We start from the raw sequence: 14,329 nt of genomic DNA, 5'->3' as shown, positions 1-14,329 counted from the left end.
CAATTGATCCATTCTACTAAGTTAGTATCTTATTGAAAATAAACTATAAACGTAAAGTTGTTTTATTTTATCAATAAAGAGAAGAAGCCAATATTTTATTTAACTTTTAAAATTTGCTTCCTCTGCTCTCACCCTTATATATAGAAGCAAAAAGTAGGGTACATTACAAATACTTTTTATGTGGTTCAGAGCACTACGTTCAATGTTTGATACAATGGTTAGGATCTCACATGAGTCTCATTATATCATTTTTTTTACATTATAGTTTTAACTTAATATATCATTGTCAATAATAATTTAAAATAGCAATTATGATTACGTTTTGAACTTTTATATTGCATTCAAATGCAGATAAATGTTGTTGGTATAACTACAATTGCAATTGCAATGTCGTTTTAGATACTTCTAAAATCAGTATATTACTATGGACCTCAATTTAAAGATTGTCTTATGTATTACATTTAGTCATTTTTATCAATTGTGATTGATACTATATAAAATGTTATAACCAATACTAATTAGTACTATGTAAAATGTTAATGTCATGCAGGAGTTGTTTTTCACAGTATTAATGATTATGAGTATGATTAAGCCCGGATTAAGCAGCACAACAACTTTCAATGTGTTGCAATATGGAGCAATTGGAGATGGAAAAAACAATGACTCCCCTGTAAATTACTAATTATGAGTAACACTAATTTGAATAACTTAATTATTTCATTTACTTAGTTTCATATATGATATGATAATTATACATATCCAGCATTCAGCAAACAAAACTTATGTAAATGTACATTAAATTAAATAGGCCTTTGTGAAGGCATGGAAAGATGTGTGCCAGAGCAAGTCAGACACATCTCATCTCATCATACCAGCAACCAAGACATTCTTACTCAGACCAATAACTTTCAACGGTCCATGCAATTCTAAATATATCTACATTCAGGTATATCTTTTCAGTATTTTGCAACTTAGTATGTTTTCAATGGAATAAAAAAGAACAATAATCCACAAAAGTAGAACAGTTATAGTTGATATTTAAAGTAACTAACATATTTAGTACTATACTACATGTTTGAACTCAGATTTCAGGGAACATAGTAGCACCTAAAACAAAATCAGAATATTCAGGATCCCACATAAACACATGGATTGGCTTCTCATTTGTCAATGGTTTAATTATAAGTGGAAAAGGGACAATTGATGGTAGAGGCTCTGTCTGGTGGAAACAACCTTGCATAGGAAATCCACCACCCGTAAGTAAATATGTATAAATTTTTTTGGCTTAACATTAATTTATCATATACTCCTAGTATCATAAATATATGTATAATTTTTTTGTCTTAACATTAACTTATTTATAATACTAGCTAAATTTTTATGATTTTTATTTTCTTTTCAGGGGACAAATTGCCGTCCACCAACTGTAAGTATCTGATTTTGATCATTGTAAAATACTCTCTCCCAAAATATAAGTAAAAATATGACAATTTTCATTTTATTTTATTTTATGAATTTAGATAAGATATATCAATTTTTTTAATCAATTTTCTGTTTAAATTTCTAGATCGAAATTAAAATACACACTACTGACAATTTGTTACAAAATCAAATTTCGATTTGTTGATGCTTATATTTATAATTATAACAAACACATAAATTAATTATATTCAATTATTTGTGTAGGCAATAACACTGAATAGATGCTATAGGTTTCAAATAAAAGGATATACAAGTATGAATCCAGCAAGAAGCCATATAACTCTAACAAGTTGCAAGAAAGGCATTATCTCTAACATTCGTCTAATTGCTCCTGGAGATAGCCCAAATACTGATGGCATTGATATTTCTTCCTCTAGAGACATTCAAGTACTTAACTCTTTCATTGCAACAGGTAAACTAGTTAATAACTAATTTTAATCTATATATTTTCTACTCTATGATTAATTTAGTATAACATAATCTTTCAATTTCTCGTATATTTACTTAATAAACAAAAAATTATATTGTAGGTGACGATTGCATTGCTATCAGTGCGGGATCATCCTTAGTTAAAATAACTGGTATAACATGCGGTCCAGGACATGGTATCAGGTTGGTATATTTTAGTATTCTTGAATGAAATATAAACAAATAAAAAAATTGAAAAATTTGATATATCTGATTTTACTTTTTAATTAGATATTATTACATTTTTAATTACTATTTTTTATTTTTTTTTATTCTGGATTCACACTTTTTTTTTACTTTCCCTAATAGATCATCGTATATTACAAAAATAAGAACAACGAAAGTTTTTGAATAATATCATTCACTAATCGAACAAAATATGACAACGAAAAACTCGTATTTTTTTCATCAAACTCAACTAATTATAACAAATATCAACTGACGAATGTGGTAAAGAGAAAATCTTGTCATGTAAATGAGTTTGGATTTTAAATTAAAATGTTCTAGCTACACACTTTACCTGTAATTGAAGTAAATGTTAAATATTTGTGTAGTATTGGATCATTAGGGGCACGTGGAGAGACCGATATTGTAGAGGATGTGCATGTGAAGAATTGTACTTTGACTCAAACATTAACTGGAGTAAGAATCAAAACAAAGCAGGTAATTAATTAATTTACCAAATAACAACATTAATTAATATGGTTACAAACTCTATTTTATTACAAGGTTTTTCCCTTGTAATTTTGGTCACATGACTTATGAAAATTATTATTTTAAAATGTAATATTTCAATTTCAGGGTGGAGGTGGATTTGCTAGAAGGATCACATTTGAAAATATTAAATTTGTTCGAGCTAATAACCCCATTATGATTGACCAGTTTTATTGTGTTAATGGAATGGTATGCCAAAACAAGGTAACACAAGATAATGCCCCAATTGGATTTTTCAATATAATTTAATATATGTTATTCCAATTGTAACAATTATTTATTTATTGAATATTATGTGTAGACTCAAGCAATCAAGGTGAGTGATGTAACATACAGAGGAATTAGTGGAACATCATTGACAGACAAGGCAATAAATTTGAACTGTGACCAAAATGTTGGGTGCTCCAACATTGTGTTTGATCGTGTTTATGTAAAATCTGGTGTTCCTGGGATGAAGGTTTTCTCATTCTGCCATAATGCCCATGGAAGAGCCACACACACCAAACCAGCTTTAAATTGTTTGCTCAAGTAGCTTATTTCCTTTGAATTGAGGACAAAAATTGAATACAAGACTTCAAATTGTTTTCATTTCTTTTTCTTTTTCTTGTGGAATCATGGTTAATTAGTTGCTGATTATTTAGATAGTTGGTGTGTGATTACTGAATTATAATCCTATGATGATACGAACTCGAAACATTTGGTCAACCAAAATGTAATTTGTATCATTTCATACAAGTGTTCTTGAGGATCTTATTAATTAATTGCTTGGGTGTATTTGGTTCTTAAAATAAGAACTATCTTTGTTCTTATATGTAAAACTTTCTTGAAAATCTTTTTGTCCTTTTTATAAAACTCTCTGTAAATTACAATTTTTATTTTTGCAAAAAACCACTAATTAAATGAAGAAAAAAAATTATAAGAACAGTTATTTCAACAAGTTATAGTATGAAATTTACTTTTGTAAATGTTGTGTATTGATCTAAGAAGTCTTAATAATGAAATAATGATTGAGACACATGTGGTTAAATAAATAAAAATTGTGCAAATGGAGTAAACTCTAATGGGTTTATTATTATTATTGGTGAAAATTGAAAAGGAAATAATTTAGCTAATGTAAATTGAAATATACTCCATTTGATATTAAATATAAGTAAAAGTAAGATATATAGGATTTAAATTTAGACCAAATATATTGATTTTCTTAATTACAAATTATGTAAGTGGCTTCCAACAAAAAAGATATAAGGGGGAAAATGAATGAGCTAATTTAAGTGGTAGAGAAAGCAAAGGAGGGAAGAGTTGTTGAATCCATAACTATGCATTGCTATTTGGCAACACAACAACCTATTTTATTTGTCTCTGTGTATGTTTGTTACAATATCCACCACAACCATACAGCCAACACCGCCGTATGGGGAAAAGGCCGCCGTTCTCCACCGACATTGAGGCGGCTCGCTATCCCCCGCCACCACCTCCTAATTTCCATGCCTCACAAACAAAGTTGTGGTTTTCATGGTTGGTGCCACTCATTTTTTTAGCCAATATTGCAATGTTTGTGTATAGCATGTATCTCAATGATTGTCCTGGTTATTTGAATGATGATGTTTGTCTTTTCTCTCAATATTTGGGAAGATTCTCTTTTCAACCTTTCAATGAAAATCCTCTCCTTGGCCCTTCTGTCCGCACGTGAGATTCTTCTCCTTTTTCTTCATTATTCTCTTTACTTTCTTCAACATTTCAAAACAATTGCTAATAATGTAAAAAAATGAAAATGTCTTCAATGCATGTATGAATGGAATAAATAAAAAACAATGGCAAGTTTCACAGTAATTATTTGTTAATTGGTCTTTTTGGGGTTATTATTGTGTTTAATTTATGCAGGTTGAGGGTGTTAGGAGCACTTGAAAAGGACCTAGTGGTGGGTGAAAATGAAGCATGGCGATTCTTTTCTTGCATGTTTCTTCATGCAGGAGTTGTACATTTACTTGCCAATATGTTTAGTCTTTTATTCATAGGAGTTCGGCTTGAGAAGGAATTTGGATTTTGTAAGCATATATACATTAATTAACTTCTACTTAGTTTTTTTTTTTTGGCATGCTAAAACTCTTTGTTAAATATGTTTATATTTGATTTCTCTATGATATCTTAATTGGACTTGCAGTGAGAATTGGATTATTATATTTGTTTTCTGGTTTTGGTGGAAGTTTGTTATCAATTTTGCATTTGAGAGACTCTGTAGCACCAAATACCATATCAGTTGGTGCATCTGGTGCACTTTTTGGACTTCTTGGAGCCATGCTTTCTGAGCTTCTAACCAATTGGACTATCTATGTAAATAAGGTACTATATCTTTTTCTTGATAAACACATGTTAGTATATTAGTTGCTATGTTATGCAAACGATATATTTTGTTGTATTGAAAGAAAAAATAAACACGGGCAGATTTTAAACCATGTTAACTTCTGCAGTGTGCAGCTCTTACAAGTCTATTGCTCATTATTGGTCTAAATTTGGCTGTTGGATTTCTACCTCATGTGGACAATTCAGCTCACATAGGAGGATTCCTTGCAGGATTTTTCCTTGGTTTTGTTATTTTAATGCGCCCTCAATTTGGATATGTGAATCGCAAATATTTGCCTCCCGGACATGATGCAAAACGCAAATCAAAGTACAAATTCTATCAGTATTTGTTCCTGATATTGTCGGTCATCATCTTACTTCTCGGGTTAGTAGTGATTTACATTTTTCTTTCTTGTTGTCAATTTTCATAACAGAATTGGAAATTGTTTTGTCTTGGTTTAACTTCCTTTAACTTTGATGCAATGACTCATTTGACAGATATGCATATTGCTTAGCTTCACTGTACTTAGGAAAGTCAGATGAAATGTTTTCCTATTAGAGAGATTCCGATTCCACAGCCTGTTCTTCAAGTTTTTGTGTACACTCCAAAATCTCCTTTTTTTAGAAGTGTATATAGCAGTACATGTCTTATAAAGAAAGGACCCTCCAATTTCTTTTGATTCAACACTTGCGCATGATCATGAATGCTTCTCTGAATTCTGGTTTGAAACTCTATCTTATTTCCAAGTACATGATCATTCGTACGTCATTCAGAAGAAACATATCCGAATTCGACTGCATGAAATGAATTATACATGTATCTATTTGGTTGTCTATATGGATAGAGGAAACTGTTGAATGCTGGTCTCCTTGTCTTTTGGAACATGTGAAATAGTGTTTGTGTATAGATTATCATTTATTCAAAAAAAATGGTCTGTTCTCTATTCCAAAATTAGATATATCTAGATATCATCACAAAGTAGATCCATCTGCAGTGAATATTTATTCATTATTTAGTGGATTGAATAGTTCATCTAATAGGAACAGGAATGAGACTGATTAAATTTATTTTTATTTGTTAAAGCAGAAACTTCTATATTTTGTATAAGTGCTTAGAAGTTGGAGACTTATTTTAACTATTTGGTACTTTTCTTTTTCTTATATAATCGTTAGTAACAGATCAACTCAAACAGAATTCTTGCTTGAGTGTAAATTATCTGAAAAATAATCAATCTCAACTTACAGTCTTTGCTTGAATCTTGACAAAACAAAATGACAGAAAGCTAATGGAAAAACAACTCGTCATGACACCACAATCAACATTCTTTGTGAAAACTTGAGATCTTTGCAAAAGCGAAAAAATGAGTAAAGTTAAGATAGTTCAGTTTGCTTAGAAAATGTTAAATAAAATGAAAAAAACAAAGACAGTTTAATGGCTTAATTTAATTGATTCTTTGATGAAACTAATGAAGAAATAGGTAGTGTTTTCTGATATATAGAATTGAAAATGCAAACCATTTGTGACAGAAGATATTATTACAAATTGATGTTCTTTCCTTGTATAAAGTATATCAAGTTAAAGCTTACCTGTTATGCTATATAGTACATAGAGCCTTCAACCGAAAGATTTGAGGATAACAAGAAACAACCATGGTTTTCAAATATAACACATTTCTCTTATCAATAGTATTCATTCCAGGATGGTGCTAGATTTCACATGATTCAGATCGACCAAAAACCGTGTAACGATTATTTGCAACATTGTCATAAACAAAATCCCTGACAAACCTGCAATCATTCATGACATTTATCATCAAGCCTATTCCCCTTTAGCAATAAAATAACACGATAAAACTAGCGAAGAACCTGTAAAAAATGCTACTGCTTACAGAGGCACAAATTGAAGAAGAAATGCTAGCTGCGGAAAGGGTAAGTCTATGTATTCCATAATCTTCAACACAGCTTCTGACTTTATGTATGATCTATAGAATAAAATAAACTACCAAGTCATACATTTTAATTCCAACTCTTCATTTTGATAACTTGCAATCACAAATTTCCTCTTTCCTCAGAACAAGCATTATTATATATTATAAGAGAGAAATCTATTCAATTGAAAAGACAATGGAAAAATTAACAGAAAGAGAATCTTATTTGGATAGACATTTTTTAACACAACATTTATCTCCTAGGCCCTATAGAAAGATGCTAATAAGCTAAAAAAAATTAGTCTAAAATGAATACTTATGATTTGATTACTTGAATAATAAAATTGAATAGACAAACATACCTATGATTTTCAACAAGTACAACACTTGAAATATCATCAGGAGCTCTTCCTGATCTTTTAAGTAACATCTTACCTGCTTCACTTTGAAGAGCTTCATATCTAATTGTCCTGTCAAACCCAACCCAACAAAATATAAATAAAACAAACCAAGTAAAGAAATATTTGGATTGATATATTTGAGTTTATCTATTAACGTACTCACTTGTGAAACTGTTTAGGAAAACGAACGCAAACAACTTATTATAACATGTTTGTAAGTTGTTTTAGGTTACTTTCATGAGCTTTCCAAACGGTTTATAACTTACATTAAACAATTAATTTGAGTTAATTTTATCTTTTGTGATACATAACAATTTACACGATAAGTATTATAAGCGCTTAATTAAACAATTTAACCAAATATGCCTTAAGTAGCTAATGAAGTTCTTCATGTATGTCACTAAACTAAAACTACTACAATAACACAAGATATCTTATCTAATAATAATATTTAGAATGAAAAAGAGATAGATATTAATACTTATTCCGATCATTGTGACGGACAAAGTTAACACCGCCATTACATAAGTTGCATACCCCTGTGTGTGAAAAGCAAGAAATTAAGAGTAATAATTTTGCATGAAAATTGGAAGGAATTAATTTGATTTACCGTCAAACAACATGATAGGTCGTTTGTCTTGGTCGAAGAAGGAGGAAGTTGCTTCCACCCACTTCACGCCGTCGCTTCGGGGTTGTGACAGAGTATTATTGACTTTTAGAGCACGTGGAGAGCACGTGATTGAATTGAAGCGCCCAACACAACCAGGAAGCTGAAGAGCCATTTTCTCAAACAAGTTGCCTGCGAGCACCTCTCATCAATATAATAATATTAATTAATCATAATTGGATTATATCTTCAGTCTGTGGTTTGGATAAGTTTTTACCGGCTAACTTTATTGGTAGTTTAATATGGCAATTCTATTTTATTTTTTATTTTTTTAAATACGACAATTATTTATATTTATCTTTTTTTAAAGTAAATGTTGCTCTTGGGCTAGGGGTGGATGATCATTGGAACCTTTCTTCATCACCCAACAAGTATGACACTAAAAGGGCTCTTGCACATCAAAATAAGATAGTCAATTAGAATAGTCTCCATTATTATATCTTAGTGTCATATTGCACTACCAAAGTTGTTACATTGGCTCTATTGTCATACTAAGTGAAAATGTGATTTATTAAAATTTAAGTATTTTAGTTTAGCGATTTGTAATTATGTATAATGATTCTTGAGCAGTAGTAAAACTCATAAGTTTTTTTTGAATGAATAAGCAAATTATTGTCTATTAAAAACACCATTTGTCAACAAAGGATGCTATTACATAAAATAAGGAATAAACGTGAAGAATTTTTAGTAGTTCAATCACAACAAATAAATGTTGCGAGACATGTTGCTTTTTAAGGAAGACAGTTTCTTCCAAGTCTCCAAATAAAAATTTGGATATCGAGAGGTATATAAAGTTGTCAAAACCGCAATCAACTATTAGAGGATTTTGAGTGAATCTCTATCCTCAAATGTTCAGCACACCCTAGAGTCACTTTTAACACTATTCTTGCCTAGACTACTATATCATCTGGTTTGTGTAATAACCCCACAACACAAGGGGAATTTTCAAGATCACTTCCAAATCCAAAGAAGTAAAAAGAGACCTTCTAAGTTGCTTCATTCTAAGCACCAACACTAGTATCAATCAACTAATTAATCGTGTGATATTGAGAAGGAAAAGGTAGGGAGGTGGAATTGCACCCGATAATTGACTCTATTACTCAACCAAGAATCATATCAAATATTCACATATTAGCTATCACCAATCTTTCAACGGTGTCATGCTTTTAACACTATACGAGAAGACCAAATACTACACAAAATATAGTTAGAATTATTCAATGGTCACATCCAAAAATTACTGAGTATAATATGTTGTTTTGAAGTCTAAAAAAACTCTAGTACCTGAGTTGATAACAACCTCCAACCTTATTTGCCCCGACATTGATAACTTAGAGTGATCACAAAAGCCGTGCCATATCATTTTCTGCACATGATTAAATTAATAGTCAATTTTAATTGACCATTATAAATTAAAGTGTCGATAATTCATACAATAAAAGATATAAAATAGTAACAATGTATAAACAAAATTATAGAAACTAAAATAAACATTAAGTATTCCTTGACCATGATTAAAATCATTAAAAAAATACTTATTTACTCAATAATAATTTTAAAAAATTAATATTTTTAAAATAAATAAAAATAGAAAAATTTAATTAAGAGTAATAAGTACAAGATATTCCTTGACCATAATTATTTTTCTTTTATAAGCTTGACCATAGTTACTGAAACAGTCATAGTGACACCTTTAACCCAATTATGTCCAATGAGAATAAAAGGATATTGAAAAAGTAATGAATTGTAAACAATTTCCATTTATAATAAATATAATAATGGAATAAAAATAAAAAAAATATACGTTTGTTTGTGGTGTTGGTCTTTGGGTGTCTCTTCTCTCTATTTGTTAACCGGCGAAAAGAAAAAGAGAAGAGTCACTCACTCAACAAAGCGGTGAAGTTGGTAGCAACAAACAGAACAGAAGAAAGAAGCTTAGCAATGGGTTTTATCGGTGACACTATGGATTCTATCAAATCTCTTCAGATCCGTCAGGTCCTCACTCAGGCTGTTAGTCTCGGTTCGTTCTCTCTCTCTCTCTCTCTCTCTCTCTCTCTCTCTCTGTAATGCATCAAATCAATTCAAACAAACAAAAATCCGTATTTGCGTTATCTAAGGTCTATATGGGAGCTACAGTGAAGTGGGTCGACTCTGAAATTAGAGAATTTTCAAGTTTTAGATAGAAAATTTTTACTCTATTATTTATTTTAATTTTAGGGTTTATATCAACAATTCGTATTACAATGAGTCGTATGTGGCGTAATTATTATTTTTTTTCAATTTTCGGATGTGGGGTTTATCTTTGACACTACCAATTGAGGGGTTATTTGTAACGCTCACAGGTTATAGATTCAAGGTTTTTCATATGGTGGTTTATGGGTTTAGTATTAAATGGCTAATCTTTTGGGTGATGAATCAAATGAGAATTTAGAGGCTGAATTTCATGTCATTTTCCTCTTTAAGGATTTTGGGTTATTGGTACACTTTGAGGAATTCTGAAGTTAATAGAAGTTTTTTTGCCTTGTTTCTTCACAATCCTGTATGGATATGCTTGAAACAGTACTTCATTGTTTAATGCTATGTTTATTTTGCCACAAGTATGGTCAACATACTGGATTTCTAGTCGATCTATATAAGTTATATTTATTGAGGCGATCTGTGTTCTGCATCAGGCATGATTGTTACGTCTGCACTGATAATATGGAAGGCATTGATGTGCATCACTGGCAGTGAATCTCCTGTCGTCGTTGTTCTTTCTGGAAGTATGGAACCAGGATTCAAGCGGGTAAGCCAATCTTATGCATCAAAGTCTCGGTAATTCTGTAATCTGTATAAAATATTTTCCACAATAATTAATATTTTGCGTTCCTTAATTTTTTTCTACAATAAATAGTATTTTCTGTATCTGATATTTTCTACAATAATAGTACAGTTTCGTCAAGGAAAGAGAAGCTGCATATATATATTCGAACAATTTCTCAATGTAATTTGTCTGTTTCTTTCTGTAGCTAATGAATGTTGGCTTTTACAGGGAGACATCTTATTCTTACACATGAATAAGGATCCAATTCGTGCTGGTGAGATTGTTGTATTTAATGTAGATGTAAGTTCAACTCTCGGTTTTATCCTCTATGTTTTGCTTATTTTGATTCATATTTATATCAGCATTTTCTGATTCTGTGTTCTGCTTAATACTTTCCTTTCCTTACTGACAAAATCTGTTGGCATGTACCTTTTTCTTTCTTTCTTAAGGGGCGGGAGATTCCGATTGTTCATCGTGTAATTAAGGTAAGCTCAATGTTTTGGTTGAATTTAGTATGTTGTTTCCAAGAGTTGCATCATTGGTACTGAATGTTAAATTTTGCCTCTTAAAAAAAAGTTACTGAATGTGAACTCTGTGATGAAGTGCTTTGTATCTTCTCGTGTGAGAACCTTAGATGAGAGGATCCACACATAGTTCTCTTCTGAGGATATAATGGTTAAGATCAACATTACCCGAGTTATCTTCATTCCAAAGGAAACTTCCTGAATCCCCATAGCATAACTTTTTTCACTGGTTTAACTTTCTTTATGCTTTTTGAAATATACACTTATTAGTTACTATCACGCAGTGAACAATAATTAAGATTGTCCTGTTTGAGACCCTTAATGCTTGACCATTTTGTAGGTACATGAAAGGGGAGATACCGGGGAGGTTGATGTTCTCACAAAAGGTAGTGACTAGTATATAAATACTGTCAATGCTGATTTTAGGTTCTACATTATACAAAACATAATCTTTTAATAGCGAATTTGACTTTCACTCTTTTCTCCAATATTCTATCTATGCTCTGTTAGTGTAAATAGTTTTATACTGTCAGCACATCACAACATTCATGGGGATGAATTTAAAGGTAGTTTTGTTAAAAGTCAAATATCTTATCTAACGGTTGTGATTGACTGGCAGTGTAAAAACTTTTTATACTGACAATATATATAAATTAAATCCATATTTTATTTCATAATTTTTGTTTAGTTGTCTGTTTTATATAGTGGTTGTCTGTTAATGTAATGACCTTCCATTCCATCATGTATTTTGCTGTCTTTGGCAGGAGATAACAACTATGGGGATGACAGGCTACTGTATGCTCATGGTCAGCTATGGCTGAATAGACACCACATTATGGGTAGAGCTGTTGGGTATGACATTTCTTTTACACTTGATTTCTAAACTTGTCTTAAAAAGGCCATTCCTCCCTTGCCCTTGCAACCTGTATGTCTTAATTGCAATGTATAAAGGTTAAGGTTATACGCTTTTAAAGTCTCAAACTATAATAAGAATGGGATCTGTGACACTAAGGTATCATGCATGCATGGTTAATGCCTCTAAGTCTTGATACCTATTTGTGGAATATCAAACACTTGTTGGGCCTTTGAACACGATATACCAAGGGTTTATCCTAGTTTATGATATACTAATTCCTACATTTTGCAATCTATATTACGAAGCATGTTCATTTGAAAAACATTTTATGATGTTCTGTCGTCATTGCTTGTATTTGTCAATTGCAGGTTCTTGCCTTATGTTGGCTGGGTGACAATTATCATGACTGAAAAACCTATCATCAAGGTTTGTTTGCTCCGCTAATCTATTATGTTGTCATTCAGCTGAAGTTGGTCGATTTATGTATATGTTTATGGTGAACCACTGAACCATGATAATCAGGATTTTTACTATGAGATAAGTGAGGACCGATTTAAAGGTGTATGATATAGATTTTTGGGATTTGACCCCCTAAAAGTGAGGGATGCTCATTAGACAGAAAAGTGAAGAGTTGCATCTCTTGATGAGAAAATCAAGGGATTAGATTTAAATAAATAGCAGTTTGTGGTTGTACATATGCATGTATTATATCACAATCTTGGCTATTGATTTTTAAATCAATGACTGTGATTTTTCACTTTTCTTTCAAGCCAACTCCTTACATTAGAGCGCCTTATATATATATATATATATTTTAATTGCAACAAGTATGAAGTGTGCTAAAGCTGTCTCTCTTATTTGCAGTATATTCTCATTGGTGCTTTGGGGCTGCTGGTGATAACTTCAAAAGAGTAAATGATGATGAATCTAAATCAAACTAAATGGGTCTGGCCTCCAAGAGCACTATGAGCACATGTCATGCTTTTTTTGAACTTGAAGGTGTCATTTTGTACCATTAACAGCATAATATTAAGAATTAATACAAAGTAGTTGAATTTTATAATTTCTTTTGATCCTTTGTTGGTTCATTGAAAACCTTCTTCCTTTATACAAAAACTAGATTAGCGTTTGTTCTCACTGTGGCCTCATATTAAACGCACGGTTAGATATAAGCTTCAATATTTAGTTTCGTAATATTGCGATGTGAGGAGATGCAAGATTTACAACTTTGATGTGGAACCAAACAATGCAAGATTTATAACTGCTCAATATATTTTCATTCTATGACTGATATTTTTTTTATGTTTGAAAGATATATATGAAACTACAAAAAACTATTATCAAAATTACTGTTCTTTTATTTATTTATAATTATTTTGAAATATGTGTAAAATGAGCAAAAATAGTCATTTGTCAAAAAAACAAAAAGTAAAAATAACCCTCCTTATGAGATGGAAGGAGTAATTATCTACTTGTTTGTTAATCAAAAAACATATTGTTAATACCAATCAAAGTTCGGTCGAGTGTAAGCATTTCGATCCTGTGAATTTGTAATATAAATAGTAGAAAACGAGTTTTAAATTTGTTAAGAATGGAGAGTTTCAAACCACATCCTCCAATGCATCATCAACTGTCATGTCACGTGTTAAGAATGAAGAGTTTCAAACCACATCCTCCAATCAAAGTTCTTGCCTTACTAATATATTATTTACTTAATTACAATTTTCATCCTTCTAATTAGAGTCATCTACATTTTGCTGCCTCTATTATTTTGAGTGATTTCAGTCCCTCAAAATTTCAATTGTTTCAATTAATTTCTTCCACCCATTTTCAAATTCTCATAGTTTAATAAAAAGTTTCACGACTAAATTTATTAAATTAAAAAATCATTTTATATATTATTTCACTTAAAACCACACCAATTAAAACATTAAAATTAACTAAAAATAAAAAATCTCTAATTTTTCTTCTCTTAAAATCGAATCTCATCTTCTATAAAATCCTCCATATTTTAATAAATAATAAAACCTTAAATGACCTATTTAAAATAGTTGATAGTGAGTTCATACTGAATTAATTATTAAAATAGAGTGACTAAAATCACTCTAAAAACATTAGAGAAACCACAATAAAACATAATTCAAAG

General features: G+C 30.7%; 4 protein-coding genes across 7 annotated transcripts; 3 read left to right on the top strand and 1 right to left on the bottom strand.

The window, feature by feature from the left end:
• Window positions 1–82: 82 nt before the first annotated feature.
• Window positions 83–3,516, top strand: LOC101515699 (probable polygalacturonase At3g15720). The gene is made up of 10 exons (XM_004486618.4): window positions 83–217; window positions 551–670; window positions 809–946; window positions 1,086–1,256; window positions 1,403–1,426; window positions 1,687–1,894; window positions 2,013–2,094; window positions 2,505–2,613; window positions 2,752–2,868; window positions 2,966–3,516. The coding sequence occupies exons 1-10, from the start codon at window positions 179–181 to the stop codon at window positions 3,194–3,196; spliced, it is 1,239 nt and encodes a 412-aa protein (XP_004486675.2). The 5' UTR covers window positions 83–178; the 3' UTR covers window positions 3,197–3,516.
• A 372-nt stretch (window positions 3,517–3,888) lies between these two features.
• On the top strand, window positions 3,889–6,140 carry LOC101488459 (RHOMBOID-like protein 5). 3 transcript variants are annotated; one of them, XR_003471321.2, is made up of 5 exons: window positions 3,889–4,350; window positions 4,546–4,709; window positions 4,826–5,004; window positions 5,236–5,389; window positions 5,503–6,140. XR_003471321.2 is itself a non-coding variant. In XM_004486619.4 (5 exons), the coding sequence occupies exons 1-5, from the start codon at window positions 4,076–4,078 to the stop codon at window positions 5,561–5,563; spliced, it is 936 nt and encodes a 311-aa protein (XP_004486676.1). In that variant the 5' UTR covers window positions 3,893–4,075; the 3' UTR covers window positions 5,564–6,140. The 3 variants fall into 3 exon arrangements, 2 of the variants coding, with proteins under 2 accessions (XP_073223546.1, XP_004486676.1); XM_004486619.4 differs by having other exon boundaries at window positions 3,893–4,350; window positions 5,133–5,389; XM_073367445.1 differs by lacking the exon at window positions 5,503–6,140 and having other exon boundaries at window positions 5,212–5,354.
• A 331-nt stretch (window positions 6,141–6,471) lies between these two features.
• LOC101488796 (DCC family protein At1g52590, chloroplastic) lies at window positions 6,472–8,192 on the bottom strand. 2 transcript variants are annotated; one of them, XM_027331514.2, is made up of 5 exons: window positions 7,944–8,192; window positions 7,815–7,872; window positions 7,295–7,402; window positions 6,871–6,986; window positions 6,472–6,792 (listed from the first exon to the last, which is right to left on the bottom strand). In XM_027331514.2, the coding sequence occupies exons 1-4, from the start codon at window positions 8,113–8,115 to the stop codon at window positions 6,890–6,892; spliced, it is 435 nt and encodes a 144-aa protein (XP_027187315.1). In that variant the 5' UTR covers window positions 8,116–8,192; the 3' UTR covers window positions 6,472–6,792; window positions 6,871–6,889. The 2 variants fall into 2 exon arrangements, with proteins under 2 accessions (XP_027187315.1, XP_004486677.1); XM_004486620.4 differs by having other exon boundaries at window positions 6,894–6,986; window positions 7,944–8,184.
• Window positions 8,193–9,801: 1,609 nt separating this feature from the next.
• Window positions 9,802–13,320, top strand: LOC101489124 (uncharacterized). Its single transcript, XM_004486621.4, has 8 exons — window positions 9,802–10,020; window positions 10,673–10,785; window positions 11,032–11,103; window positions 11,253–11,288; window positions 11,668–11,713; window positions 12,092–12,179; window positions 12,552–12,609; window positions 13,048–13,320. The coding sequence occupies exons 1-8, from the start codon at window positions 9,942–9,944 to the stop codon at window positions 13,096–13,098; spliced, it is 543 nt and encodes a 180-aa protein (XP_004486678.1). The 5' UTR covers window positions 9,802–9,941; the 3' UTR covers window positions 13,099–13,320.
• Window positions 13,321–14,329: the final 1,009 nt, after the last annotated feature.

This window comes from Cicer arietinum, chromosome 1, assembly GCF_000331145.2.
Source record: "Cicer arietinum cultivar CDC Frontier isolate Library 1 chromosome 1, Cicar.CDCFrontier_v2.0, whole genome shotgun sequence".
Taxonomy (NCBI): domain Eukaryota; kingdom Viridiplantae; phylum Streptophyta; class Magnoliopsida; order Fabales; family Fabaceae; genus Cicer; species Cicer arietinum.
Note: the sequence above shows the minus strand (reverse complement) of the source record. Positions and strands in the feature narration are given on the sequence as shown.

Excerpts from the sequence above, each read along its gene's own strand:
- LOC101488459 (XM_004486619.4), top strand. The coding sequence starts at position 4,076 with ATGGGGAAAAGGCCGCCGTTCTCCACCGACATTGAGGCGGCTCGCTAT. Across the intron at positions 5,005-5,132 it reads GGACTATCTATGTAAATAAG|TGTGCAGCTCTTACAAGTCT; the intron begins GTACTATATCTT and ends TAACTTCTGCAG. Across the intron at positions 5,390-5,502 it reads GTCATCATCTTACTTCTCGG|ATATGCATATTGCTTAGCTT; the intron begins GTTAGTAGTGAT and ends CTCATTTGACAG.
- LOC101515699 (XM_004486618.4), top strand. The coding sequence starts at position 179 with ATGTGGTTCAGAGCACTACGTTCAATGTTTGATACAATG. Across the intron at positions 671-808 it reads GAAAAAACAATGACTCCCCT|GCCTTTGTGAAGGCATGGAA; the intron begins GTAAATTACTAA and ends TAAATTAAATAG. Across the intron at positions 1,427-1,686 it reads CAAATTGCCGTCCACCAACT|GCAATAACACTGAATAGATG; the intron begins GTAAGTATCTGA and ends TTATTTGTGTAG.
- LOC101489124 (XM_004486621.4), top strand. The coding sequence starts at position 9,942 with ATGGGTTTTATCGGTGACACTATGGATTCTATCAAATCTCTTCAGATC. Across the intron at positions 10,786-11,031 it reads TGGAACCAGGATTCAAGCGG|GGAGACATCTTATTCTTACA; the intron begins GTAAGCCAATCT and ends TGGCTTTTACAG. Across the intron at positions 11,714-12,091 it reads GGTTGATGTTCTCACAAAAG|GAGATAACAACTATGGGGAT; the intron begins GTAGTGACTAGT and ends TGTCTTTGGCAG.
- LOC101488796 (XM_004486620.4), bottom strand. The coding sequence starts at position 8,115 with ATGGCTCTTCAGCTTCCTGGTTGTGTTGGGCGCTTCAATTCAATCACG. Across the intron at positions 7,873-7,943 it reads ACCTATCATGTTGTTTGACG|GGGTATGCAACTTATGTAAT; the intron begins GTAAATCAAATT and ends TTTCACACACAG. Across the intron at positions 7,403-7,814 it reads CGTCACAATGATCGGAATAA|GACAATTAGATATGAAGCTC; the intron begins GTATTAATATCT and ends TGGGTTTGACAG.